This window comes from Eriocheir sinensis, chromosome 42 (assembly GCF_024679095.1).
Source record: "Eriocheir sinensis breed Jianghai 21 chromosome 42, ASM2467909v1, whole genome shotgun sequence".
In the NCBI taxonomy this organism is placed as follows: domain Eukaryota; kingdom Metazoa; phylum Arthropoda; class Malacostraca; order Decapoda; family Varunidae; genus Eriocheir; species Eriocheir sinensis.
In genome coordinates, this window is record NC_066550.1 from 13,608,690 (window position 1) to 13,635,609 (window position 26,920).

Genomic DNA, 26,920 nt, shown 5'->3' on the forward strand with positions numbered 1-26,920 from the left:
GTGGTAGTTTGACCATTCCTCTGTACCATGAACCTAAAAGAACACATTTGGCAAGGCTTTCATAGGAGTTGAGGGCATTTCCAGTAGTAGTTTTATGACCCTGGTGGTAGTGTGACCCTTCCTCAAGAAACACTCATTAGAACCCAACTGACCCTCTCTTTGCACTTTAAAAATAGCTTATGTGAGAAACGAAACTGTCTTGTAATATGACCAAAGTCTTATCCACTGGCTGTCATGTGTTAAGGATGAATGATAAACAGATTAACTATATATGTAACAAGATCATTTTCCTTATGTCTTTATTTGGCTGTCATTTGTTAAGGGTGAGAAGTATAAAGTATAAATGATTAAATCTGTAACAAGAACGTTTTAATTATTCATTTGATGGCTGGCAGAGGACACAGCGGCGATGGAATGTAAGTTAGTTCATCTCATTGGTCACTCACTCACCACCACGGATATCACCAGTTCATCACCACATTCACACATACTCACCACCAAACACCATCTCAGTTCATCACCACACCCACCCACCTCCTCAATGGTCACTCACTCACCACCACGGATATCACCAGTTCATCACCACATTCACACATCCTCACCACCAAACACCATCTCAGTTCATCACCACACCCACCCACCTCCTCAATGGTCACTTACTCACCACCACAGACATCACAAATTCATCCACATTTACATACCATCTAAATTCACCACACATGCACACCCTCACCAACACATACTACCACACATATACACACACACACTCTCCACCACCTCAGTTAAGTTTTCCTCATCCCCTTACACCAAACATCATCACCATACATGCACACACACACTCCACCACCTCAGTTAGTCTTCCTCTTCACCTTCCGCTGTCCGGCGAGCACCAGGTACGAAAACTTCACCCAGCTATACATCACTCCGAGGGCACAGTACACCGACACAGCCATCAGGGGAAGGAACGGCAGCCCCTCCCCTAGCCCTAAGCGCCCCGGCCCAGCCTCCAGGAGCAGGAACAGCGGCAGCAGGCCCAGTAGGAAGAGGCACTCCATTGCGTTACACAGAGACGGACCCCACTGCCCCCTCAGGACTTGGAGTGTGAAGAGAGCGTGGAGCAACAGCGCTAGAACCTGTACGGGATGTCTGGTTACTGTGTGTGTATTAGGGATATAAGGGGATAGGGTACTGTTTAAGGGGAGGGAGTTAGGTTAGTTTAAGGGGGTTAGGTTACCATATAAAGGGAGAAGAGTCAGTACCTGTATGGGAATGTCTGGTTACCATGTGTGTTTTAGGGACATATATGCAGGAGAGGTTACTGTATAAAGGAAGGGATTAGCTTAGTTTAAGGACTAGGGTACAATTTAAGAGTGTTTGAACGGATATTTAAGTTTGGTAAGGGATATGCCACCACTTGCCTTGATGGGCGCCTCCTGGGGTGTAAAGAACAGTGGGAAGAGTGAGAAATGACCCACCACACTCAGGAACCAGAACACCTGCGCCTCGGCCTTCCGCACCAGGCACAGCAGACTGGAAGGGAGTGCGGAAGGCTGACTGAGTGGCTGTGATGGACTGACTAACTGACTGATTTTGAGACTTGTAAGATTAGAGGAAGATTCAACAAGATGACTGACTGATTGATTGCTTTTGGGACTTGTAAGATTAGAGGAAGATTCAACAAGATGACTGACTGATTGATTGCTTTTGGGACTTGTAAGATTAGAGGAAGATTCAACAAGATGACTGACTGACTGATTGCTTTTGGGACTTGTAAGATTAGAGGAAGATTCAACAAGATGACTGACTGATTGATTGCTTTTGGGACTTGTAAGATTAGAGGAAGATTCAACAAGATGACTGACTGATTGATTGCTTTTGGGACTTGTAAGATTAGAGGAAGATTCAACAAGATGACTGATTGACTGACTGACTTTGGGACTTGTGAACTTAGAGGAATATGAAGCTAGATAATGACTGACTGACTGATATAGGGATGTGTAAGATTAGAGGAATATTAAGCTAGATAATGACTGATTAACTTTGGGATTTGTGTACTTAGAGGAATATTAAACTAGATTGTGACTGACTGACTTAAGGAACTTGTAAGCTTAAAGAGAGATACAGAAAGATTGCGACTAACTAACTAACTGACTGACTGACTGATTTAAAGACTTGTAACTAAAAGAGAGAAAGAAATATTAAGTAGTGTGTTTGACTGACTCATTTTAGGAAGACTTAAGTGATGGCATAGCTAACTGACTGACTGACTGATTAATTTAGCTGAGAATAAGAGAGATGAAGTGATAGTATATTTGACTGATTGACTAACTGAATGACTGATTAATCTAGCTGTACTTTTCTAACAAGTGAAGAAGACTTTGAGCGTCTGAGTAGAAACGAACACACACACACACACACACACACACACACACACACACACACAGGAAGAAGTAGATAATGAGAAGTTACTACTAAGAAAAGGAATAAACACCAGGAACACAAGAGAACACAGTAAAAAATTGAGGAAGGGGAGATGCTTGAGAGACAAAGAAATATAGCTTCCTGCAAAGAAATATAGAGGTTTGGAACAGACTAAGTGAGGATGTAGTATTGGCGAAGAGTGCAAAAAACTTGGACAAATACAGATACGGAGACGGGACCACACTAGCGTAAAACTACAACTAGGTAAATACACACACACACTCGTACACACCCTAGGGGCAGCACCATCATCAGCACAGCCTTCTCATGTACGTGCCAGCCGAACATGAAGGAGCTGAACCCACACAGCACCAACGCACGAACAAACTGCCACGGACTGTTGGGTGAGCGCCACAGCATCACCAGACAGGGCTGTGGGGGCGGAAGGAAAATATTAATGTGTCTTGATAAAAATTCTATATCATATAAAAAAATAGTAACTGGAAGATTATGAGTGACTGATTGAGTGTGAAGTAGAATTAAGCAAGATCGATTTAAGGACTAGTAAGCTTAGAGAGAGATAAAGAAAGATTGTGACAAAAATGGGTACACACAAAACACACTCAGCACCCACCAGCATGGAAAGGCCGGTTAAGATCATAGCAACGGGTGGGGACACGGAGGGTAGCACGGTGTGGCTGTACTCCTGCACCAGCCCACCCGTCATGCTGGCCGCACCCTGTCGAGCCACATTCCACCCCAGCCGCCCTCCTGCACAGAAATAAATAAATAGATATATAGAAGAGGACATGTGGTTATAGGAAAATTATTAATGTATGTTGTTTGGGGTGTTTTCTGTGGGGAATTAGTGTTTTGTGTGCATGTTATAGCACAAAAAATAAATAGAAGAGGACATCTGATTATAGAAAAATTGCTGATATATGATTTTATTGTCATTCTTTTGCAAGGAATTCGGGTTTTATTGGCAAGAACTATTTTTTCCGTTTTTATTGGCGGAACAAAAATAAGATAAAAAAACTCACCAGCAATAACAAGAAGTTTATCGGCAAAGTTATACAGCGCCCAGAAGTTTGGGGCCCAGTAGGCATGACTCAGACCTCGGCGGAAGGGGAACAGCCGAGTCAACACCTATGGAAGGGAGCGAGTTATTTTGTTATTTATTATTTTTATTTATTGTGTGTGTGTGTGTATGTGAAGGGTTAGTTAGGAGAGAGAGGGAGAGGGGAGGTACTGAGGTGATGGAGTGGGGATGTTATATATATGGGGATTAACAGGGAGGGGAAACAAGGGGGAGAGAGGGAGAGGGAGGTATGGGGTTAAGGGAAGAGGGAATACTACCACCAATACACCCACCTGCACCAGCTGTCCTCGGAGAACGAAGGGGCCAAAGGACAGCCCAAATACCCCAAGGACAATCACCCCAAGTTTGACGAGGCGGAAGATTTGGCCGAGACGCGAAGTGGGGCGGGGCGAGGCGGGGCCGAGGAGGACGTAGGAGCGGAGGAGGTAGATGAAGTAAGCCGGGGCGAGGTAGATGTAGATGTGCTTGAGGTTGAGGAGAATGGTGAACCAGAAGGCAGCCTCGATATCCCTTCTCTGGGGGTGTAAGGAGAATTATTTTGTGTTGTTCATCAGTTAAGATAGAAAATATAGATGTGCTTAAGATAATATGGAGGGGAGAACCATCATGCAATCTTAATTTCTCTTCTCTGGGGGTGTAAGGAGAATTATTTTGTGTTGTTCATCAGTTAAGATAGAAAATATAGATGTGCTTAAGATAATATGGAGGGGAGAACCATCATGCAATCTTAATTTCTCTTCTCTGGGGGTGAGGAGAAATTTATTAAAGTTCATTATAAGAGAAAAAAAAGAGGATAGAAGAGATAAAAACTGTACAGATATGCTTGAGGGTGATGAACATAAGTACCTGCAACACTCTAGCAATGGAGATGAAGAGAATGCCGAAGAGAAAACCGTTGTACTGGAAGTGTATGTGGTCAACCAGGAGGAGCCCGGCGTTGGTCAGGAGAACCACCCCGACGGCCGCCCCCGCTGCTGACGATGATAACTTCTTGCTTGCACCGCCACCGCCACTAATAATACCAGCCGCCCTGCCCACCTCCTCTCCACACCTGATGAGAGAGACAGAGAAGAAATGAGAAGAGAGGAGAAAGAAGTTAGTTACACGAGTATAAGACAGAGAGAGGAGAGGAATGGAGAGGAAAAAAGAAGAGAGAGGAGAGGAATGGAGATGAGAGGAAGAGACAAGAGAAAAAGATGAGGTAAAATGTATATATAGGAGAGATTTATAAAGACTTAGAAGAAATATTTATGGAAAGGAACTCACTCCCCTCCTTGCATTTTCTACAGGACTTAAATTAACCAGGTAGCTGCGGGGATCATGTTTCTTAAAGGCCCTTCCCTCTAAGCAAGAAAAATGAGAAAAAATCATCACTCACGCAAACCACTTCATAATACATATCAACGCATTTGTGATCAGTTTAAGCATCATCTATTTTTTGGGGTTTATATCAGGGCAAAAATTTGGCCTGTCGCTGGTACACGGTAAAGCCACAAATTTGGCCCGTCGCTGCTACCAGGTTAAAGAAAACAAATCAATCACAGATCCACCATAGTTCCCTTCTCCTAACCCCTCCCTCATCCACCCCTCATCAGCGTCCTCGCCACCCACCCCTACACTCACAGTTTGCAGCCATAAGCATAGACCAGGTCAGTCACAATCACGGACAGTCTCTGGAACAGGACTGTCATGGGCGAGGCGTAGTTGAGGTTGTTTACGTCCAGCATGGCGGCATCGAAGAACCGAGCAGCCTGGGGAAGGGACGAGGCTAAGGGAGCTTCCTCGTACACTGAATTTATGTGGACGAAAGGAAACGAAAGAGGAAATAAGGAGAGAGGAAAGGAGGTAATAAGGAGAAGGAATGTATGTGAGGAAAGGATATGAAAGAGGACAGGAGAGAGAATTTGTATCTACTTGGAAGAGAGAAAAAAAGATGAAGGAAAAGAAGAATTAAGAAGGATTGTATGGTGAGACTGTGCATGGGAGTGTAAGGAGAGAGATGGATGGGGTAACTGATATATGTTTCCCCTCTTTTATTTGTTTTTATTCCTTACTGTCACTTCCATATTCGACTCTGCTCATCAAGGGGGGACTGTTTGGGTCTATCCTTTAATATTTTCCCTTGATACTCCTTAATGGATCTCAATAATAATAATAATAATAGTAATAATAATGAGATCAACTTTGTGGGTCTTCAACTGTAAACACAACCTTACAATGGGACGTTCTGAGCTTGGTTCAATCCCATATAAAATAAATAAACACAATGGGTCGTATTACAAGACATTTCGTTGCCCAAGAACACCTATTTGACAAGGCTTTCATAGGAGTTATTGGCATTTCCAGGAGTAGTTTTATGACCCTGGTGGTAGTGTGACCCTTCCTCTGTACCGTGAACCTAAAGAAATACTCATTAAAACCTGACTGCCCCCCTCATTGACCTTTAGAAATAGCTGATGTGAGGAGCGAAAGTGTCTATAATACCAACCAGTGAGTTACGAACCTTTGCCAGCAGGAACTCAAACCAGGCAAAGAGAGGTGGGTAGTCCAGGGTCCAGGGCGAGGTCTGGTCCACATACCAGCGGTCCAGCGGCAGACTGTGGGTCACCGCCAACCAGTTACGGTGAACCTCAAAATCCGTGGACCGACTTTGGAGGGAAAGAGAAAGTGGTGTGTGAGTGGTGGTGAGTGTGGCTACTTTGCATTCACTTATTGTCTTAGTATTCCTGTGGTTGTGTAATTCATCTCTTTATTGCTTGAAATAATCTTTAGATAATAATATACATTTACTTAAGAATATCTGAGTGAACATAATAAAGTGTAGTGGCCTTTTTTTCATTGTTTCCTTTTTTTTTGCCCTTGAACTGTTTCCTCTACTGTAAAAAAAAAAAAAACTGAGACTCAGAAAAGGGAGATTATTTGCGAGATTGCTGTTGGAAGAAAGGTAACTGGGGGGTTGATCAGCACTTTGTTTTTTTGCCTTTCTCTTTTTCTTTTCTTTTGTGCTTGTTCTCGCAGACTCACTAGGCAGGGACCAGGAGCAGCTTCAGACAGGACATGCCGAGAACAGCGAACCCGAACATCTTCCCTCCGTTGCCTCTCCTCCGCTACACAACTGTTGGAGAGAAAAAATATTGAGAGCTGCGTAGTGATTCTCCATATTTACCAGGGAAAAATACTGACAGCTGCAGAGAGAAAAAATATTGACAGCTGCGTAGTGATTCTCCATATTTACCAGGAAAAATATTGACAGCTGTGTAGTGATTCTCCATATTTACCATGAAAAAATATTGACAGCTGTGTAGTGATTCTCCATATTTACCATGAAAAAATATTGACAGCTGCGTAGTGATTCTCCATATTTACCATGAAAAAATATTGACAGCTGCGTAGTGATTCTCCATATTTACCATGAAAAAATATTGACAGCTGTGTAGTGATTCTCCATATTTACCATGAAAAAATATTGACAGCTGCGTAGTGATTCTCCATAATTACCATGAAAAATTATTGACAGCTGTGTAGTGATTCTCCATATTTACCATGAAAAAATATTGACAGCTGTGTAGTGATTCTCCATATTTACCAGGAAAAAATATTGACAGCTGTGTAGTGATTCTCCATATTTACCATGAAAAAATATTGACAGCTGTGTAGTGATTCTCCATATTTACCATGAAAAAATATTGACAGCTGTGTAGTGATTCTCCATATTTACCAGGAAAAAATATTGACAGCTGTGTAGTGTTTCTCCATATTTACCAGGAAAAAATATTGACAGCTGTGTAGTGATTCTCCATATTTACCGGGAAAAAATATTGACAGCTGTGTAGTGATTCTCCATATTTACCAGGAAAAAATATTGACAGCTGTGTAGTGATTCTCCATATTTACCGGGAAAAAATATTGACAGCTGCGGAAAGAAAAAAAATATTGACAGCTGACTCACAACCTCATACCCATAGTGCTACCTCCGCCCTGTTATGTGTGGCAGAAAAACTGAATCCTCTGAATATATTAGCATGGGCCACAACCTTCAGTAAGTATAATAATGTGAGGCAGAAAAACTGAATCCTCTGAATATATTAGCATGGGCCACAACCTTCAGTAAGTATAATAATGTGAGGCAGAAAAACTGAATCCTCTGAATATATTAGCATGGGCCACAACCTTCAGTAAGTATAATAATTATGTGTGGTAGAAAAACTGAATCCTCTGTATATATTAGCATGGGCCACAACCTTCAGTAAGTATAATAATGTTTAATAATGTGTGCCAGAAAAAACTGAATCCTCTGTATATATTAGCATGGGCCACAACCTTCAGTAAGTATAATAATGTTTAATAATGTGTGCCAGAAAAAACTGAATCCTCTGTATATATTAGCATGGGCCACAACCTTCAGTAAGTATAATAATGTTTAATAATGTGTGCCAGAAAAAACTGAATCCTCTGTATATATTAGCATGGGCCACAACCTTCAGTAAGTATAATAATTATGTGTGGCAGAAAAACTGAATCCTCTGTATATATTAGCATGGGCCACAGCCTCCAGTAAGTATAATAATAATAATAATAATAATAATAATAATAATAATAATAATAATAATAATAATAATAATGGCGAGTCCAGCACGTGATCAGGCCGTGGGGAATCACACACTTGACAGATCAGGGAAGCGTCACACCGGCAGGACCCTTCAAACACAGTACATAGAGGTTATTAGGGTATTTCATTATCGCAGTATTGTATTTTAAAGAGTATTCATCGTTTCTGCTTACCTAAATGTCAAAATAAACGGGTAAATCGACTATAATGAAGAGTTGATGAAGACGGGAGGCATCACCCGAGCCGCCAGGTTGGTTTGTTTACATTTAAAGGACAATCTCGAGCCGGGGACAAATATTTTTTTCCTTTATTTATGCCTCTAATAACCTAACTATGGCTTTATATAATACAAAAGATTGCTATAAATAAGCTTTTTTGTTTCTATACTGATTAAAATTCCATTATTGAAGTTAGGTTTTGACAGTTGTGTGGCGGACTGAACGTTCCCCCCTGTTCCCCCCTCTACTGCACATGCGCCGACCTGTGTTTATATGCGCTACTCGGCCCACTCCAAAACACTGGAAAAATCGGTCCCCCCGAGCAACGTTGCCAGATTGTCGTACTCAGCCTTTTATGTTTGCCGATTTCCGACCCAATAAACTACTTTCATCACCCAAATAACTGCCTTCATATATGGATATCGTTTAAATGGTTAATTATTGGTGCTTGTTGACAACAGTTATAGCCAGAAACCGGTAATTACGCGGCTCTGGAGTACGATAATCTGGCAACGGTACCCTCGAGCCCCGAGCTCGCCTGCCTCACCTCAGCAGCCGCACCGTTTTTTTAGTATGGTATCTTACCTGTATACAATAGGTACAGGATGTAAGCCATGAAGTTGTGACCTCATCTTCCCAGCAGGAGCAGAAGGCTAGCAATCGCCTCCTATATGTGTATGTGATCCTGCGGCAGTGAAAGGCCGACAGTCCTGCCCTCCTGAGTGTGTGTGTTTTGTCTTGCTACAAGATCAGAAACGGTTTGAGCCATGCCATGAAAGGGAGGAGCATGCCGTCCCAACCCCCAGACAGTACAGAGTGTGATTATACAACTAAGGATACATGTGTAAGTAGCACCGGGAATAAAAAAAACATTATATCCTTGCATGTATCGATATTATATTTGGAAAAATGTATGTATCCCTGATAATAAAATTTATCTATATGTGCTTAAATTTAAGTGAATGGAAGCATAAGAGAGTAAAGTGAATGGAAGCATAGTGAGTAATTAAAGGTCTAAAAAACGCTATATCCTTGTATCTATATTATATTTGGAAAAATATACTTGTTGTATGTATCCCTGATAATTAAATTTATCTATATATGTGCTTAAATTTAAGTGAATGGAAGCATAAGTTGTGTAATGTGTGCCCCCCCAGACCCCCAAAATAAACTATAAGCTAAATCCCCCACACACAATAATGAACATAATCAAGTACTGGCAGATCTTTCGTAATAAATCTGCAATCGCTCCTTCAGACCTATTTGTTCTAACTCCTGATCTACCCACTAGAGTCCACCAGTACAAAATAGCCTCCCAGAATCCCTGGTCATCCTTCAGTCTCTATCTATTTAAATCTGCACTAGCTCATCATATAGGGCAGGCTGGCTTCCTAGAGCCCCCGCCTCATCATGTGGATTTTGGGGTTGGGAAGCCTATCCTAACATAACCTGGTGGGCGCCTCCCAAAACATACTAACCTAAGGGAGTTGTTACAGTCTTCATAATATTAATCTAGAGCATATAAAGGTATTTTGTAAAGGATTGGTGACCATAATTATTAATGTGGCAGCAGTCTCGCCTAGGAAATAACCCCAACAAGTGATACAGAAAGAAGGGAAACCAATTTACTGAAGGCTTTTAGTTGTACGTTTTGATACCGTTGATGAGGATTCAGGCCCCGGTCCGCCGCCGCAGCAGCGCTCCACAGGGCCGCTAACATTATAACAGTAATATTAGCACCTAAAGTTGTCTTCAATCCTTATTTGTTAAGTCGTAGGACTTAGTGAATAAGTGAGCCTTCAGCGCTTTCTTGAAGATTGCCAGACTGTCACTGTTCTTAACATCCCGGGTAACTCATTATAGAGCCTCGGGGCACTCTTCTCAAATGCTCTGGAAACCCAGTTCCAGGTTGACCCTGGGCTCTTTGAGTCTATACCGTTATATCCTGTTGTATATTACAGATAGTATGTTCAGATATGAGTAAAAAAAAAAATCGTTATACACAGTGGAAAATAACAGGCATGCAAATGACAGAATAAGGAGGGCGGACCGATGTCTTGTCGGGGGACCGATCAGTCTGCAGTAGATGCGGGCCAGCTGGTCCCCCCTTTAAATGGGGCGGGCCAACACGGGTCGGCGCATGCGCATTAGAGGGGGGAACAGGGGGGATTGGGGGAACGTTCAGTCCGCCACAGTGGCGGCAGGCGTCCACCCCATGGAGGTATATCCTCCATGGTCCACCCATCACGACAAGAAGCTGTCCTCCGCCTCACCTGCGCCTTCCTTAGGAAGACGAGGCAGCTGACGCGCCTGTGAAGCCCTCACAGGACGACACCAGGGCTCATGTGAGCCGCACAGTGAGCGACTAGATCGCCGCGGCCCTAAACAACAACAACAACAACAATATGGGTTAAGGTTAAAATCTCCCTCATTCTCCTTTTCGTAGTCATCGATATATAAAATGGTGCATAATTAAGGCCTTTTTAGTGTCTCTTGTCCCTTTAATGGTGTGTTTGTGGCCTTAAATGGCGGTTTTATTGGGCACTAGTTTTCCGGGCGGAGGCTGACGTCACTCCTTTGGCTCCCTGCCAGAGTGACGGAAAAAGACTGCCCGCTAAATTTAAATGTATTTTGTGCTGTCTTATGTATCCTAATTGTGTTTTTATAAATGTATTCTCCTTGTGGGTTTGTTAATGTCCCCTTTTCATGTTTAGGTAACAAGATGGCGGGTCAGCAGTGGTGTGGGTGCTGAGTTGAGGCCTGACACAGCTGTTTCAGTCATGGCTGTCAGCCGATGACTTACACTCAGCTGTCCGTCCATGCTGTCACCACATGGGGAAAAAAAGTTTAAAAATCCCAGGCCGACCTGTCAACCATTACTTTTCCGTCCGTGCTCTGTGACGTAATAACAGCAAACCATTCCTTCATTATATAATATATATAATGAAGGAAAATAAAAGGAAGACCTCAATAATAATAATAATAATAATAATAATAATAATAATAATAATTAAAAAAAATCAATAATAATAAAAATAATATTAGTACCAGTAATAGGAAGACAACTACCAGGTACAATTATGTTATAGTATTAATAAAGATAACATGGTAATAATGAAATTTTGAAACTTCAGTATTGCCAAATATAGTTTTAAATGACAAAATAATAACAAAACTACTACTACTACTACTACTACTATTACTACTATTTATAAGAGTATGTCCTTTGATAGCCTTACATTAGTATACCTTATTACATTTAAAGATTCAGGGAGAGAGAGAAAGACCAAAACAGATTTTCATTATTATTTACTTTATCCACAACAACAACAACAACAACAAGTGCTTAAACTCCCTGTGTTGTGATTCTGAGGACACACACACACACACACACACACACACATACACACACACACAAGCTGGCGATCACAAGTCTAGCATGCGATCAGACCCGGACTCAGCACACACACACACACACACACACACACACACAAACACAAGCTGGCGATCACAAGTCTAGCATGCGATCAGACCAGGACGAAGCACACACACACACACACACACACACACACATACACACAAACACAAGCTGGCGATCACAAGTCTAGCATGCGATCAGACCAGGACGAAGCACACACACACACACACACACACACACACACACACAAACACAAGCTGGCGATCACAAGTCTAGCATGCGATCAGACCAGGACGAAGCACACACACACACACACACACACACACACACACACACATTTGGCCTTCAATCTTTAGCACATGAGATTTTAACACATTTTTAAGCTCTTTGATTTATGCCATACGAAAATATAAGCTTACGAGATATCCAAGCTCCCTCTAAAGCTTCTTCTATACAGCTGAAAATACTTAAAAATAGACTTATATATATACACAGCGCTTGGTGGGTCATTTCTATGTATATGAATAAATTTAATATCGGGGAATCTCATATGTAAATGCATAGCGGGTATTCATAAAAGCTTACGATTACGAAATGAACGCACATCCGAGAGAGAGAAAGTAAGGTCAGGTTAGGCTAAAACGCGTGTTATATGGGGCTTTTAGTGTAGACAGGGCAACCGAATTAGCTGAGCCGGTATTTTGTTTTCGGTGGAATTTGATCCGAATTCTTGCTGCCTGGGAGAATTCAGAGACACAAGGAACATGGCTACCAATTCTCTTTTCTCTTCCTTCTAAGATGCATTCATTCACTGGTGTTCTTGTCATGGTTTTTTTGGTAGAATTTGATAACCGAATTCTTGCTGCCTCGTAGAATTCAGAGACACACGGGACATGGACACCAATTCTCTTTTCTCTTCCTTCCCAGAGCCATTCCTTCACTCCTTCCTTCTCAGATGCTACTCTTTACTCTTGTCTATTATGGGAGCGGCGACTAGCGGGCTTTTTTCTTTTTCACTCTTTTTGTTGCCCTTGAGCCATCTCCTTAGATGTAAAAATAATAATAAATAAATAAATAAGACTCGTGCCTTGTCAGACGCACTCATTCATTTGCGTTTTTATGATTTTTTTGTTCTCGGTACCAAAGCACACACACACACAGCTGGCAAGGCTTTCGTAGAAGCTTTGGGCATTTCCAGAGGTAGCTTTATGACCCTAGTGGTAGTTCGACCCTGAAAGAATGTGAAATAGAACCTGACTGATCTCCTTTTCAGCCTTTGGAAGTATAGTTGATGCTTGAGAATAAACCTCTAATGCTCGTATTTGAAGCTCTCCCTCACTAAGAAACCTCACCCACTGCCAACCTGAAAATCAATGGCAGCTTCTTCTTCTAAGCTGTTCATCTCCTTCACTGTGTTCCAAGCTCTCCCTCACTAAAAACACCAGTCATTGCTAATCTAAAAAGCAACAGCAGGTTCTTCATTTTCACTGTGTTCCAAGCTCTCCCTCACTAAAAATGTCAGTCATTGTCGATCTAAAATCCAATGGCAGCTGCTTCTTATAAACTGTTCCTCGCCTTCACTGTGTTCCAAGCTCTCAGTCACTAAGAAATACCAGCCACTGCCAAACTAAATCCAATGGCAGACTCTTCTTATAAACCGTTTCTCCCTTCACTGTGTTCCAAGCTCTCCCTTACTAAAAACGTCAGTCATTGTTGATCTAAAATCCAGTGGCAGCTTCTTCCTATAAACTGTTTCTCCCTTCATTGTATTGCACAGAATTCACAACCTATAAATATAATACTTCTTCCCTTATAATTGCACTACGCTATTACGGACAGAGATGATTAAGAAGATGAAGACGAGGAAGAAGAAGTTATTGATGTAAAGATGAAGAAGAAGAAAAAGAAAGAAAGAAAGAAAGAAGAGGAAGAAATAAATGATGTAGAGAAGATAAAGAAAAAAAAGATACCTGATGTGAAGATGATGGACAATGACGAAGAAAAAGAAGAGAGAATAAAGAAAAAGAAAGAAAGAAGAAGAGGAAAAAATAAATAACAGAGATGATAAAGAAAATAAGAAATACCTGAAGTGAAGATGAAGAAGTAGAAGACAGCGACAAGGAAGAAAAAAATAAGGAAAAGAAGAAGAAAAAAAATGTTAGGCATATCCACCCACCCCGATAACTGTCACATATAGAAAGCTTGCAGGGAAAGACATTTTTTTTACAGCTAAAGAAACCGCTCAAGGGCAACAAAACAAGGCTTAAAAATAAATAAATAAATAAATAAAGCCCGCTAACACACTGATGCTGCTAGAACTAATATCAGCAGAGTATTTCCTTGTGTATTCCTTATTATTTCTTCCCTTGAGTTGCCGCCTTCACTAAAAAAGGGATGATGATGATGATGATTATTGGGGCGTTCTGTTCTCGAAGCCGTAACCTAAAAAAGGGGTCGGGTGGGGAGGGAGGGAATATTGCCAAGGAAGGGAGAGCTTGCAACACGGGTCAAACTAATCTCACACCGGGTTATAAAAAGTGAACGCAACCCCTTATAATCTGTCTGTTGTTAGTGTTTACGCATATCGGCACTCAAGTTATATATGTTTTTTGAATATGTGGTTTGTGTGTGTGTGTGAGTGTGTGTATGAGAGGTGTCTTGCTAATCTCCTGAAAAAACTTAATTAACAGGAAAAACGGTATGTACGCACTCACAAACAGACCTTGACAATTGTGTATGTATGCTATCAACACACACACACACACATATACAAGGCTGTGCGCGTAAACAACACTGCTTACATACAAACCAACACACACACACACACACACACACACAACCCTAACCTAACATGAGCAAGCAAGACCCTGAAGAACACACACATGTACGCCCGCTTCAACACATACACACACACACACACACACACATACATAGCCGTGCGACCTTAGTGCTAGATTGAGGTGAGCGTGTTGGCCGTGGCGTGGCTGAGGTGGCGAGGTGCTGCCTGTGGAGAGCTTCTTGCCGCACCCTAGGACTGTGAGGCTGGTCTGGGGTCCCTGCTGAGTCTCACATCTGTCGGAGAGAGGAAAAGGTTAATAAGGATATTGAGTCTATGTCATTTTTTTATTTTCTTTTACTACCCTTTCATAGACCTCACTACTACTACTACTACTACTACTACTACTACTGAAAAGGTTGATGGTTTGAGTTCACTATTCCTGTTATTCACTATCATCATCATCAGAAATATATGGCGTGTTGTCCTCAGCTAATTCACGTATATATACAAACTCAGAAGAAGAAGAAAAAGGAGAAGAGGAAGAAGAAATAATTGATGTAGAATTGATAAAGAAGAAAAAGAGATAACTGGTGTGACAATGAAGTTGAGGACAATGAAGAAGAAGAAAATAAAATAGGATAAAATAAATAGCAAAATAAATATAATCTAGAAATCAAAGTCCAGTTTTAATCATGCAATCTTGAAAACAGTGGAAAAGAGAAAATCAATAAATCAAACAAAAAAAATTGCATAACTAAATGAATACACATAAATTCAACAACTACTTTAAAGCCCAGTTTTCATTCATACAAATTAGTATAAAAAAATAAATCAACAATGAGTCAATAAATCATAGGCCAAAACCAGTGGTGGTCACCGCTAACCAAAACGTTAGCTTCGTTTATGCTAAGCTGCTACACTAATAAAGAAATTATAGTGGCAGCTAACACTAACCGCTAACTTTTCTATATGGATTTAGCTTCGGTTAAGTGTTCTGCTTCTAAAACCCTTAAAAACAGACCTAGTGACCTGAAATTTCAATATGTTGTAGCTTAGACACAAAGCTTTCCAAAGAGGTATAGCTTGCCAAAATCAGATGATGATAAAGGTGTGCACAAATAAACAAATTTAAGTCAACATATCCTTTATATATGTGCCTAATATATGAACTTGCAATAGCAGTGCAGAGAGACAAAATCTGATACCCAAATTTACCCAAAAGTGGAAGCCCTGGAATCATTGCGCCACGTGGCTCAACCGGTGCTGTGTCTGCCCACGACGGACATGAACAATCCTGTGTGATTTTTTAGTGGACTTAAAGTTAGCGGAGGAGGAACTACATTTAGCAGAAGCTAATTGGTCTGCTTCCTGCTTTCAAAATTAGTGAAAATGCTTATCAGCTAATGAAGCAGTTAGCAGAACCGTGCCCACCACTGGCCAAAACAACAAACACAAGCTGATAAAAAAGAGAAATATAATAAATAAACAAATGGAGATGAGTAATTAAATGAAGATAAGTCCATGGCAACACTCACCACCACACGAGCCATCCTGGACAGGTAACAAGGTAAGCATGCAGTGCACAAGACCTCCTCAGCATTATTACGGCAGAGGAAATAAAAGTCTAAGTGTCGTCAGTCAACACATCTCAGTAAAAACCCTCATATTTCACAGACTCACCAACCTAACAACCTGAGTGATGTTTATTTGATGCCCTCTATGTTGTGACCACCAGTGAAGTGCATGAACCAAGTGAATAAGCATGTAAACGACCACTAAAGGCTCATAAGCAAACTGCCTCTCATTTTTTTATATTTTTCAGGAAATCGTAAAAAACACTGTCATTTTCTCACACGTCTTTTGACTTCGGCAGAAAAGTTGAGGCTAGTTTTTGACACTCACCCATCAGAATGACAGAGGCAAGAGGAATGATGGAGAGTAATGATAATGACCGCAATAATGATAAGAACAATGATGATGACAATGACAGCAATGATGACAAGATTGATGATGAGTAAAATGATAATGATGACTTTGAACATATTTTAGAGGAAAAGGCAACACAAAATTATCAGTATTGCACAAGCTATGTCACAACCCTGTACAGGCTGCCAGGAGTGAGCACCAGCAGCCTTCCTCAGCCTTCCTCGGCCTCCTGCACAGGCTTGATATAGCGCACAGCCCCCCCGCACACCTGCACCTCCCGGCCAGGTGTGTGGGGCACTGCGGACCTTACCTGGGCGTTGCTGTACCCTCCCTCGGCACCTCTGGGGGGGCTGGGGGTGCCGAAGTTTGCCGAGGAGTCCAGGAGGTTCCGCACCCTGGCCAGGAAGCTGTCGCTGTCCCCTGGGGCACAATGGTCTGGCTCATCCAGCCCCGCCCCGCCCAGGGACTGCGTGCTGGCCGAGGGGCTGGGTGGGGGGCTTCTGGGGGGGCTCTCAGTGCTGCGGTATTTCCTCTGGAACTTCCCGGGTTTCTTCCTGCGGCCGGAGGGGCTGTTAACCTCACTGGGGGCGGGGCTGCTGTTGATGCTGCTGTCGCGGCTGCTGCTGCGGGAGGTGCGCGGCGGCAGCACCTTGACGGGCGGCGTGTTGGCCATGCGGCGGTGCACAGCGTCGGTGGACACCATCACAGCCATGGTCGAGGTGCTGCTGGGATCAATGGAGCCCTCAGAGGAGGAGCTGAAGTCGGCCAGCGTGCCCACTCTCGGCTCCTCCTGGGAATCCTGTGATGAGGGGGCAGGGTGGCCCTCGGAGCGCAGGGGCGTGGAGGTGATGGTATGCACGGCGGGGCGGCTGCGCTCCATGACGCGGCTCAGGTGCTGGGAGATGAGGTCCTCCAGCTGGGCCTCAAGGATGCTGGATGAGGCTACCACCAGAGGCTGCTGCCGGCCCTGCAAGGCAACACGGCGGTCAGTTTGGGCAGGGTGTGCAAGATCAAGAGAGAACCACCTTAGCCATTTTCAAGGCCATCCTGAAGCCTTGCTGGACCAATAAATAAGTAAATGTTTCAACAATCTTATGTAACAGGAGTAAGAGAATTCTGACCTAACCATTTCTTTGTTGCAAGTGGAATCACAACCTCACCCACATTGATAAACTCATAAATATCATATCACTCGTAAAATGATCTAATATCATAAAATTATAAGGTCACACGTTCCCAAAATACACTAATTAAGACAGAATTTCACCCTCGGAGCATTCTAACCTATCTGTTTATCTGTCGTAAGTGAAATCACAACCTCACCCACATTGATAAACTTCTAAATATCATATCACTCTTAAAATAACCTAATCTCATAAAATTAAAAGGTCACACACTCCCAAAATACATTAAAAAAGACAGAATTTCACCCTCGGAGCATTCTAACCTAACCGCTTCTTTGCCGTGAGCCGCGTAATAGCCATTCGAAGGCTTGACCATGCTAATAAATGGGTTCTTAGAGAATTTTAAGTCACACAATCTTAAAATAAGCCTGATTATTAACCATTTCCTCAGCCATTTTCTTTCTATACAAGGTCTCACTCATACTAAAAAAAATCTATATATCACCCAATTACACCCAACTCAGGACATCACCCATTCCCCCATTACTATCACCAATTCACCCATCCCTTCCCATCTTCACCCATCACCTCACCCATTTCTACTAACATTAGGCTCACCCATACTAAAAAAAAAATCCATGAATCACCCAATTACACCCAACACAGGACATCACCCATTCCCCCATCGCTAAGACTAATTCACCCATCCTTCCCATCTTCACCCATCACCTCACCCATGTCTACTAACACAAGGCTCACCCATACTAAAAAAAATCCATATATCACCCAATTACACCCAACACAGGACATCACCCATTCCCCCATAACTATCACCAATTCACCCATCCTTCCCTTCTTCACCCATCACATCACCCATACTTAAAAAAAATCCATATATCACCCAATTACACCCAACACAGGACATCACCCATTCCCCCATCGCTAGCACTCACCCATCCTTCCCTTTTCACCCATCACATCATCCATTTCTACTAACACAAGGCTCACCCATACTTAAAAAAATCCATATATCATCCAATTACACCCAACACAGGACATCACCCATTCCCCCGTCCCTTCCCGTCTTCACCCATCACCTCACCCATATCTGCTAACACAAGGCTCACCCATACTTAAAAAAATCCATTTATCACCCAATTACACCCAACACAGGACATCACCCATTCCCCCATTAATATCACCAATTCACCAATCCCTTCCCTTCTTCACCCATCACATCACCAATAATTTTCCTAACACATGATCTACCACTTAAAAAAAATCCATATATCATCCAATTACACCCAACACAGGACATCACCCATTCCCCGCTCACCCATACTAAAAAAAATCCATATATCATCCAATTACACCCAACACAGGACATCACCCATTCCCCCGTCACTAACACTAATTCACCCATCCCTTCCCTTCTTCACCCATCACATCACCAATAATTTTCCTAACACATGATCTACCACTTAAAAAAAATCCATATATCATCCAATTACACCCAACACAGGACATCACCCATTTCCCCATTACTCTCACTATTTCACCCACTCTTCCCCCATCCCCTCACCCATTCCTACCCTTCACACGGCTCCCTAAGCACTAAAAATACACAAAAATCCATACGGTCCCTAAGACGTGTCACACTGCCAAGGCCACTCAACCTCCTTCTCATGCTAGCACTTCTATCTCCTTTTATCTTTATTTCTAGCGTTCCAGCGTGATATCAGGACATTATATTAAGACTGAGAGATAATTGCATCCTCACCCTACACGCTGGACTTAATAACCGCCATCATACACCGTAAATTACTTGGGAAATGAGGGAGGAAGACAGGTGAGGGGCGGGGCGGGGAGATGAGAGGACAGCGCGCGGGGTGGAGTCTGCCAGCCGCGCGGTGTTGTTATTTGTTATGTAACGTAATTTAAGGCTATAACGTATGATTTAGCGACTTTCCGACGATGCTAAAAGACGGAAATGATGTGTTCCTTTTAATTATACCCGCTAGTGAGGGGCCAAACGTGTGAGGTAAATGTTTAAGAGCAAAAACGTATAATGTGGTAATTTGTGATATGCGAGAGAACGTTTGCGTGTGGAGTCTGCCGGGAGCGCTGTGTAATATATCGTAATTTAAGGCTATAACGTATGATTTAATGTCTTTTCGGCGATATCAAAGGACGGAAATAAACTCTTCCTTTTATTTTTACCCGGTAGTGAGGGGATAAACGTGTGGGATGAACGTTATAGCGCAAAAAAACGTATATGGTAATTTGTGATGTGCGAGAAATTAGGAACGTTTGCGTGTGAAGTCGGCCGAGAGCGCGGTGTAATAAAACGCAAATTAAGGCTATAACGTATGATTTAGTGACTTACCGGCGATATCAAAGGACGGATATGAACTCTTCCTCTTATCTACACCGGATAGTGAGGGGATAAACGTGTGGGATGAACGTTATAGCGCAAAAAAACGTATAAGGTAATTTGTGATGTGCGAGAAATTAGGAACGTTTGCGTGTGGAGTCGGCCGAGAGCGCGGGGTAATAAAACGCAAATTAAGGCTATAACGTATGATTTAGTGCATTTTCCGCAATTTAAGGCAGCGGAATTGAACTCTTCCTTAAATTTTTACCCGGTAGTGAGGAGATAAACGTGTGGAATGAACGTTAAGGGCTAAAATATATGATTGGGTGACATACTTGCGGGGTAAACATGACAGCTATAGCGGGGTTGAGTTTGCCGGGAGCGCGGTGTAACATAACGTCATTTAATTAAGGCCATAACGTATGCTTTTGTGGCTTCCTGGCAATGCAATACCACGAAAATGATCTCTTTCACTTATCTATACCCGGTAATGAGAGGATAAACGTGTGGGATCAACGTTATAGGCTAAAATATATGATCGGGTGGGTGACATACTTGCGGAGTGAACATGACAGCTAGCGGGGTTGAGTTTGCCGGGAGTGCGGTGTAAAATAACGTAATTAAAGGCTATAACGTATGATTTTATGGCTTCTTGGCAATGCAAGACCACGAACATGAACTCTTCCTTATATTTATTCCCGGTAGTGAGGGATCGAATAAACGTATGAGATAAATGTTAAGAGCTTAAACGTTTGACTTGATGACCCCCCCAGAGAAAGCAAACGTTCGTGAGCATGAGAGAGAGAGAGAGGAATTGAACGTTTACGCGTCATGATCGAGCTAGCGGGAAATAACGCAGTCAATTATAAAAAACGTTTTCCATTTTCTCTCCCTTCTTTTATTGGGAGACTCGTGTACCTTTTTTCCTTCCTGAGTAACATCTATTGAGCAAACCCTTATTATATGAACTCCCGGTGATAAGGAAATAAATACTGCACTGAGATAAATATTAGAAAACTGTGAAGAGAGAGAACTTGACATAGAACAAAAAGGAATATGTCTGAGCAAATGGTGAAAGTCTCTACGCATAAATAATAAATAATAGAGGAAATAAAAGCACACACACACACACACACACACCAACCTGATATATAATAAAGAAAACAGCAATAAAACCAGACACACACACAAAAAAAACTGATAAATAGCAAAATAATGAAACAGTGAAAATATTGGGCAATGAAATAATGAAATTAGGAAAAAAAAGGATGATTCTATAGTCACAAATTAACATAGCGATTAATAAAACAAATGATGATGGTGAAACTTGACACACACACACACACACACACACACACACACACACACACACACACACACTTGATAAATAATGGAGATAAAACTAGATGTATAATTTGGTATCTTTCTTACAATCTATCTTTCCAGTATATCTTTCTTGCAATTGACGAGCAAAATAAAGAAAGATCGACGGAGTTTAACACTCACCTGCCAGCTCACCGCCTCCCTGGATATGTCGCCCAGCATCCGCCGAGACTCCTCCAAAAACTTCTCTCGGTCCCTCTTGAGTTGCTCCACCGCCTGAACCACCACGGACGGAAGAAAAGATGGACTTAATAATATGAATAAAAAGATCGTCATATGGGCAGCTTTTCCATTTATTAAACACAACGTACAAGATTGAATGGGGATGTTATGCTTGAGAGACAGATAGAGAGATAGATAGATAGATAGATAGAGGGGGTGGGGGATGAGAGGGAGAGGGAACACGCAGAACTTACCCTTTTAACTGAGCTTTGAATGGCATGCAACTAAGTAAAGCAACAAAAATTAATGAATAAAATGTGCCTTTCCACAACCCTCAGATAAAAAGCACAAAGTCAATGTATATCCCCAACAACAACAACAACAAAAAAAAAAAAAAAATAAATAAATAAAAAAAAAAAAAAATAAATAAATAAATAAAAAAATAAAAAAAATAAAACAACAACACACTGGCAATCATGAACTTAAAAGATGAACAAAAGAAAAAGGCTTAGTGAGTATTGAGGCTTAAACAAATATAAAGAAAATATTAGTAAATAGTTGATATAAAGAGTAGTAGACTAATGATAATAATAGTAAAATAATAATAATAATAATAATAATAATAATAATAATAATAATAAGTGACTGTATTCCATGATATTGAAGAAAGAAGGAAGGAAGGAAGGAAGAAAGGATGAAAGAATGAAAGGAGAGAGAGAGAGAGAGAGAGAGAGAGAGAGAGAGAGAGAGAGAGAGAGAGAGAGAGAGAGAGAGAGAGAGAGAGAGAGAGAGAGAGAGAGAGAGAGAGAGAGAGAGAGAGAGAGAGAGAGAGAGAGAGAGAGAGAGAGAGAGAGAGAGAGAGAGAGAGAAGGAACAAAAGAAGAAGAGAGGAAAAAGAAAGAGAATAACAAGAAGAAAAACAGAGAGAAATGAAAGAGAAAAAAAAAAAAAAAAAAAAAAAAAACTATAACCATTTCAACAACAACAACAACAACAACAACACACCTCCTGGCCGAGCCCATCCCCATCCCCGACTGCCGATGTCTTCGCCCCAGGTCTCGTCTTAGGACTGAACCCCCCCAGGCCGAGAGGGAAGTCTACGCCGTACGCGCAGCCGAAGAACAGCACCACTATTAACAGGCCGAGGAACAGCACCGTGGCGTGGAGGTGGTAGGCGACCGGCACGTTTTCTATGGGGGTAAAATCAGGGGGTGCTTATGCATTTTTTGGGGGCGGGTGACGGAGATGAAAAAAAGAATAAATAGATTATTAAAGAGATAAATAGGAGTTAGTTAATGATATATAAGTACATAGAGGGTAAAAGGAAGGAAGAAAAGAAGGAAGGAAGGGAGGGATGGAGGGAGGAAGGGAGGAAGGAAGGAAGGAAAGAAGGAAGGAAGGAAGGAAGGAGGGAAGAAAGAAAGGAAGGAAGGAAGGAAAGGAAGAAGAAATTAAGAATGGAGGGAAGAATATAAGGACAGAAAGGAAGGAAGGAAGAAAGGAGGAGAGGAAAGAGAGAGAGAAAAGACACACACACACAAAAAAGGAAGGAAGAAAGAGACAGTAAGGAAGGAGAGAAGGAAAGAAGGAAAAAGGAAGGAAGAAGAGAAGGGGAGGGAAATAAACAAAACAAACAAAAAAAAAATAAAGAAAGAAGGAAGGAGAGAGAAAGATAATAAGGAATAAAAGAAAAGAAAACTAGACAAAAAAAAAAAAAAATACACGTCATTTAGCTACAGTATCCCCCCCCCACCCCTCCCCACCCTGACCCCCAACACACACACACACACACACACACACACACACTTCAGTAGGAGCACAGCAGAGAGTAGCAGGCTTTTTTTTTTTTAATAATTGTTTCCTTATTTTTTATTTTTTGCCCTTGAACTGTTTCCCATACCATAAAAAAAAAATATTACGAAAAAGCGAGAAAAGCTTACTATAAAAATTTGTGGTCAGCTTAGCGCTCTCGGTCCCCAGGTGCTGCAGGGGCTGGAAGACGAACCGGGAGAGCGTCTCAGCGATGACCATGCCCGGCGTAATCTCCTCTGAGGGGTCGATCATCAACTCCTCAAAGTAACTGTTGGGGATAGACAGAGATTGATGGATAGATAAATAGATTGATAGATAGGTAGATTGATGTGAGGGGTAGTTTCTGTCATAGCATCAATCAATAGTTCTTCAATGTAACTGTGTGCTGGAGATAGACCGATAGATAGATAGATGGATATAAATAGATGTTTCCATAGATAGATAAATAGATAGATGGTTGCTAGAGAGATAGACAGTAATAGATATAGATAGACAGATGTTTGCCAAAGATACATGGATAGATAAATAGATGTTTTCCAGAGAGATAGATAGTAGATATTTGCTAGAGATAAATAGATGGAGAAATAGATAGCTGTTTGTTAGATAGATAGACAGAGAAATAGGTGTTTGCCATAGAGATAGATGGATTGTTAGATAGTTATAGAAAAAAAACAAGAAATAGAATAAAACGAAGAGAGAGAGAGAGAGAGAGAGAGAGAGAGAGAGAGAGAGAGAGAGAGAGAGAGAGAGAGAGAGAGAGAGAGAGAGAGAGAGAGAGAGAGAGAGAGAGAGAGAGAGAGAGAGAGAGAGAGAGAGAGAGAGAGAGAGAGAGAGAGAGAGAGAGAGAGAGAGAGAGAGAGAGAGAGAGAGAGAGAGAGAGAGAGAGAGAGAGAGAGAGAGAGAGAGAGAGAGAGAGAGAGAGAGAGAGAGAGAGAGAGAGAGAGAGAGAGAGAGAGAGAGAGAGAGAGAGAGAGAGAGAGAGAGAGAGAGAGAGAGAGAGAGAGAGAGAGAGAGAGAGAGAGAGAGAGAGAGAGAGAGAGAGAGAGAGAGAGAGAGAGAGAGAGAGAGAGAGAGAGAGATAATAATAAATAAAAGAAAACAGAAAAAAAAAAGATAATTCAAACCACCAGATAATTACGTATGTGTGTGTGTGTGTGTGTGTGTGTGTGCGCGTGTATATGTATGTGTATCTACTTGTGATATACACGAAATAAGATAATCATGTAAGTGTGTGTATGTGTGCGTGTGTGTGCGTCAAAAATCTCACCGTTCGCAGACATCCGGGCTGCCAAAAAAGTTGACCTTGACCCAGTCGTACACATTGGCAGCAGTGGAGGTCGAGGCACCAGGCTGGCACTCCTCAGGTATGCCAGCGTAACCTCTCTTGGCTAACTGGGCGTGCCTCCGAGACTCTGCCATCTAGGAGGAGGAGGAGGAGGAAGAGGAGGAGTGAGTGTGGTGGTTTAGGATATATTTTTACTAACTTTCTTTCTTCCTCTTTATATCTTTCTCTAATGTCTTTTTCATCTGATTTCTAATGTTGCTTTTCACTTGCTATATTCTTCCTTCTTTCTTTCTCGATATCTTTTTTTAATCTTACGCCTTATATTAATGTTATTTTCTCTAGTTTTCTTTCTTCCTTTTTATATCTTTCTCTAATGTCGACTCTATTCTTAACATTATTTCATCACTAACTCTTTCTCTCTTCTTCTCCCCCACACCCGACACACAGCACCCACCTTATACATATGCCGCCAGTGCCACAGACAGCATATAAAGAACACCACCGTGGCCATCATCGTCAGGACTCGGCCCCACCGCAGCTCCCTCTGTATGTCTCGCACGAACAGCACCACAGCCCACAGCCCCAGCGCGAGGAACCCAAGGCACATCACCACGAGCCACAGCTATTTGACGGAGAGTGAGAGAGAGGGGGATGATAAATATGTGTTGCTGGTTAACTCTTGCATAAGGGATTTGGACAGAACGGGGATGAGTTAGAGTAGAAAGTCATGTGCAGGGAGACCATGCAGCCCTTCCTTACCTCCAGACTCTTCCCGGCTTGCAGCACGGAGGCCCCCAGCATAAGGAGGGAGTGCAGGAGGGAGCGTGGGGCGTCTGAGGGAAGGTCCTGCAGTGTGAACCCTCGCTGGAGAAACTCGTCAACCTGAAACACCAACACAACACATGTCATTGATGCCGAACTGGACTCAATTGATAATATCTGAGCTTATAGATGTCTTACTGTAACCCTTACCTTATGTGGCTCGCTCTCTGTCTTCAGGTAGTTGTCGAGTCCCTCCAGGTTGTCTTGGGTCACCCGCACCATGACCTGTCTCATGAGGGCGCTACTTCCATCCTTCAGCACCTCCCGCCCCTCCTAGTGATGTGGAGGGAGATGGGCAGGAGAGAAGGAGGAAAAAAAGGATGAAACATTGTGGAATTTAAGTTAGGTAAAATTAAATATGGAAACATATCAACGTAAATTAACTCAAATCCTCTACACAATAACTTGATAAACGCACACACACACACACACACCTCTAGCCGTAAGGTGTTCCACAGATGCTGCACGGCCCGCTTGTAGAACGCCTGTAGGTCCAGAATCCCCTCCTTGGCCAGAATCTTCTGCAGCTGGAGGGACGCGATCTGCTCCTTCTGGGACGAGGGATAAGGCAAGTGAGGCTAAGGGTTGTCACAGTATGGCTGGACCACTGTTTGTTATTGCATTTTCCAAGAAAAAAATTGTAAAGTATTTTGTATCAGTAATTCTCTTATCTTAGTTTTTTGCCTTTGAGAAAATTTGTAGGGAACTGATTTCAAGGCAGGGAGAGCTTGGCATACAATATACAGAGCAATTAGCAAGGGCAGAATAGCAAGTAGCGATAGAAAGCTTGTAGGTAATAGCATCTGGCTCACTGATATTACTGAAACTCATGTCAAGGGAGTGGCCAAGGGAGGGAGGGTTGTAATCTGAGCAATAGTACATGTCTGAGGGTGAATACCGTTACACTTTATATATTCACCTTCCTTTCCCGCAGACTTTGGTGCATCCACTAAAATATTTAAGACATTGTTTGCTGTGATTACCAAGTGGACTTAAAATATGAATGTGGATGGCCTGGCAAGACTTCCACCAGGCTGTCCAATAGGCTATGTATATATATTTTATCAAGAGACAGCTAGCCTTCACATATTCACAAGACCACACAATAATGACAATGAAAATAACAGGTATATAAGACTCAAGTTCCTTCTATCAACACACATAAATAAACTAATTCAACTCAAGTAACAACAAAACTCAAAAACATCAGAATTTAAGACATTGTTTGCTGTGATTGCCGAGTGGAGGTCAAATTTGAATGTGGACAGCCTGGCAAGACTTCCACCAGGCTGTCCAATAGGCTATACATATATCCTGTAGCTATATATATTTTATCAGGAGACAGCTCGCCATCACACCCACATGACCACACAATGATGAGGAGGATGATAATATTAATAGGTACATAAGACTTTTCCTTTTCCTTGTTCATTTCTTTCTTTTCCTTCTCTTTCTTAAGCTTCTTTTCCTCTTTATTCATCTTTT

General features: G+C 42.0%; 2 protein-coding genes and 1 long non-coding RNA gene across 7 annotated transcripts in view; 1 reads left to right on the plus strand and 2 right to left on the minus strand.

Moving 5' to 3' along the window:
- Nucleotides 1–73: 73 nt before the first annotated feature.
- Nucleotides 74–8,447, minus strand: LOC127010092 (probable dolichyl pyrophosphate Glc1Man9GlcNAc2 alpha-1,3-glucosyltransferase). 2 transcript variants are annotated; one of them, XR_007762882.1, is made up of 12 exons: nt 8,306–8,447; nt 6,548–6,638; nt 6,027–6,171; nt 5,147–5,274; nt 4,370–4,574; nt 3,796–4,038; nt 3,465–3,570; nt 3,056–3,192; nt 2,714–2,853; nt 1,419–1,530; nt 642–1,133; nt 74–534 (listed from the first exon to the last, which is right to left on the minus strand). XR_007762882.1 is itself a non-coding variant. In XM_050883908.1 (11 exons), the coding sequence occupies exons 2-11, from the start codon at nt 6,604–6,606 to the stop codon at nt 849–851; spliced, it is 1,560 nt and encodes a 519-aa protein (XP_050739865.1). In that variant the 5' UTR covers nt 6,607–6,638; nt 8,306–8,447; the 3' UTR covers nt 74–848. The 2 variants fall into 2 exon arrangements, 1 of the variants encoding a protein (XP_050739865.1); XM_050883908.1 differs by having other exon boundaries at nt 74–1,133.
- Nucleotides 8,448–8,585: 138 nt separating this feature from the next.
- On the plus strand, nt 8,586–13,831 carry LOC127010093 (uncharacterized). The gene is made up of 2 exons (XR_007762883.1): nt 8,586–10,765; nt 11,065–13,831. It is a non-coding gene; the product is annotated as an uncharacterized LOC127010093 (long non-coding RNA).
- Nucleotides 11,642–26,920, minus strand: part of LOC127010090 (chloride channel CLIC-like protein 1) — a 17,877-nt gene continuing 2,598 nt past the window's right edge. For 3 of the 4 annotated variants that reach the window (XM_050883905.1, XM_050883904.1, XM_050883906.1), the window contains exons 4-13: nt 25,870–25,986; nt 25,586–25,708; nt 25,373–25,495; nt 25,068–25,235; nt 24,596–24,747; nt 23,457–23,596; nt 22,522–22,706; nt 21,478–21,570; nt 16,784–17,440; nt 11,642–14,840 (exon numbers count right to left, since the gene is read on the minus strand). In XM_050883905.1, the coding sequence (XP_050739862.1) occupies nt 14,835–14,840; nt 16,784–17,440; nt 21,478–21,570; nt 22,522–22,706; nt 23,457–23,596; nt 24,596–24,747; nt 25,068–25,235; nt 25,373–25,495; nt 25,586–25,708; nt 25,870–25,986 (1,764 nt within the window). In that variant the 3' untranslated portion in view covers nt 11,642–14,834. The remainder of the gene's footprint in view (nt 14,841–16,783; nt 17,441–21,477; nt 21,571–22,521; nt 22,707–23,456; nt 23,597–24,595; nt 24,748–25,067; nt 25,236–25,372; nt 25,496–25,585; nt 25,709–25,869; nt 25,987–26,920) is intronic. The other variant, XM_050883907.1, reaches the window with a different exon arrangement.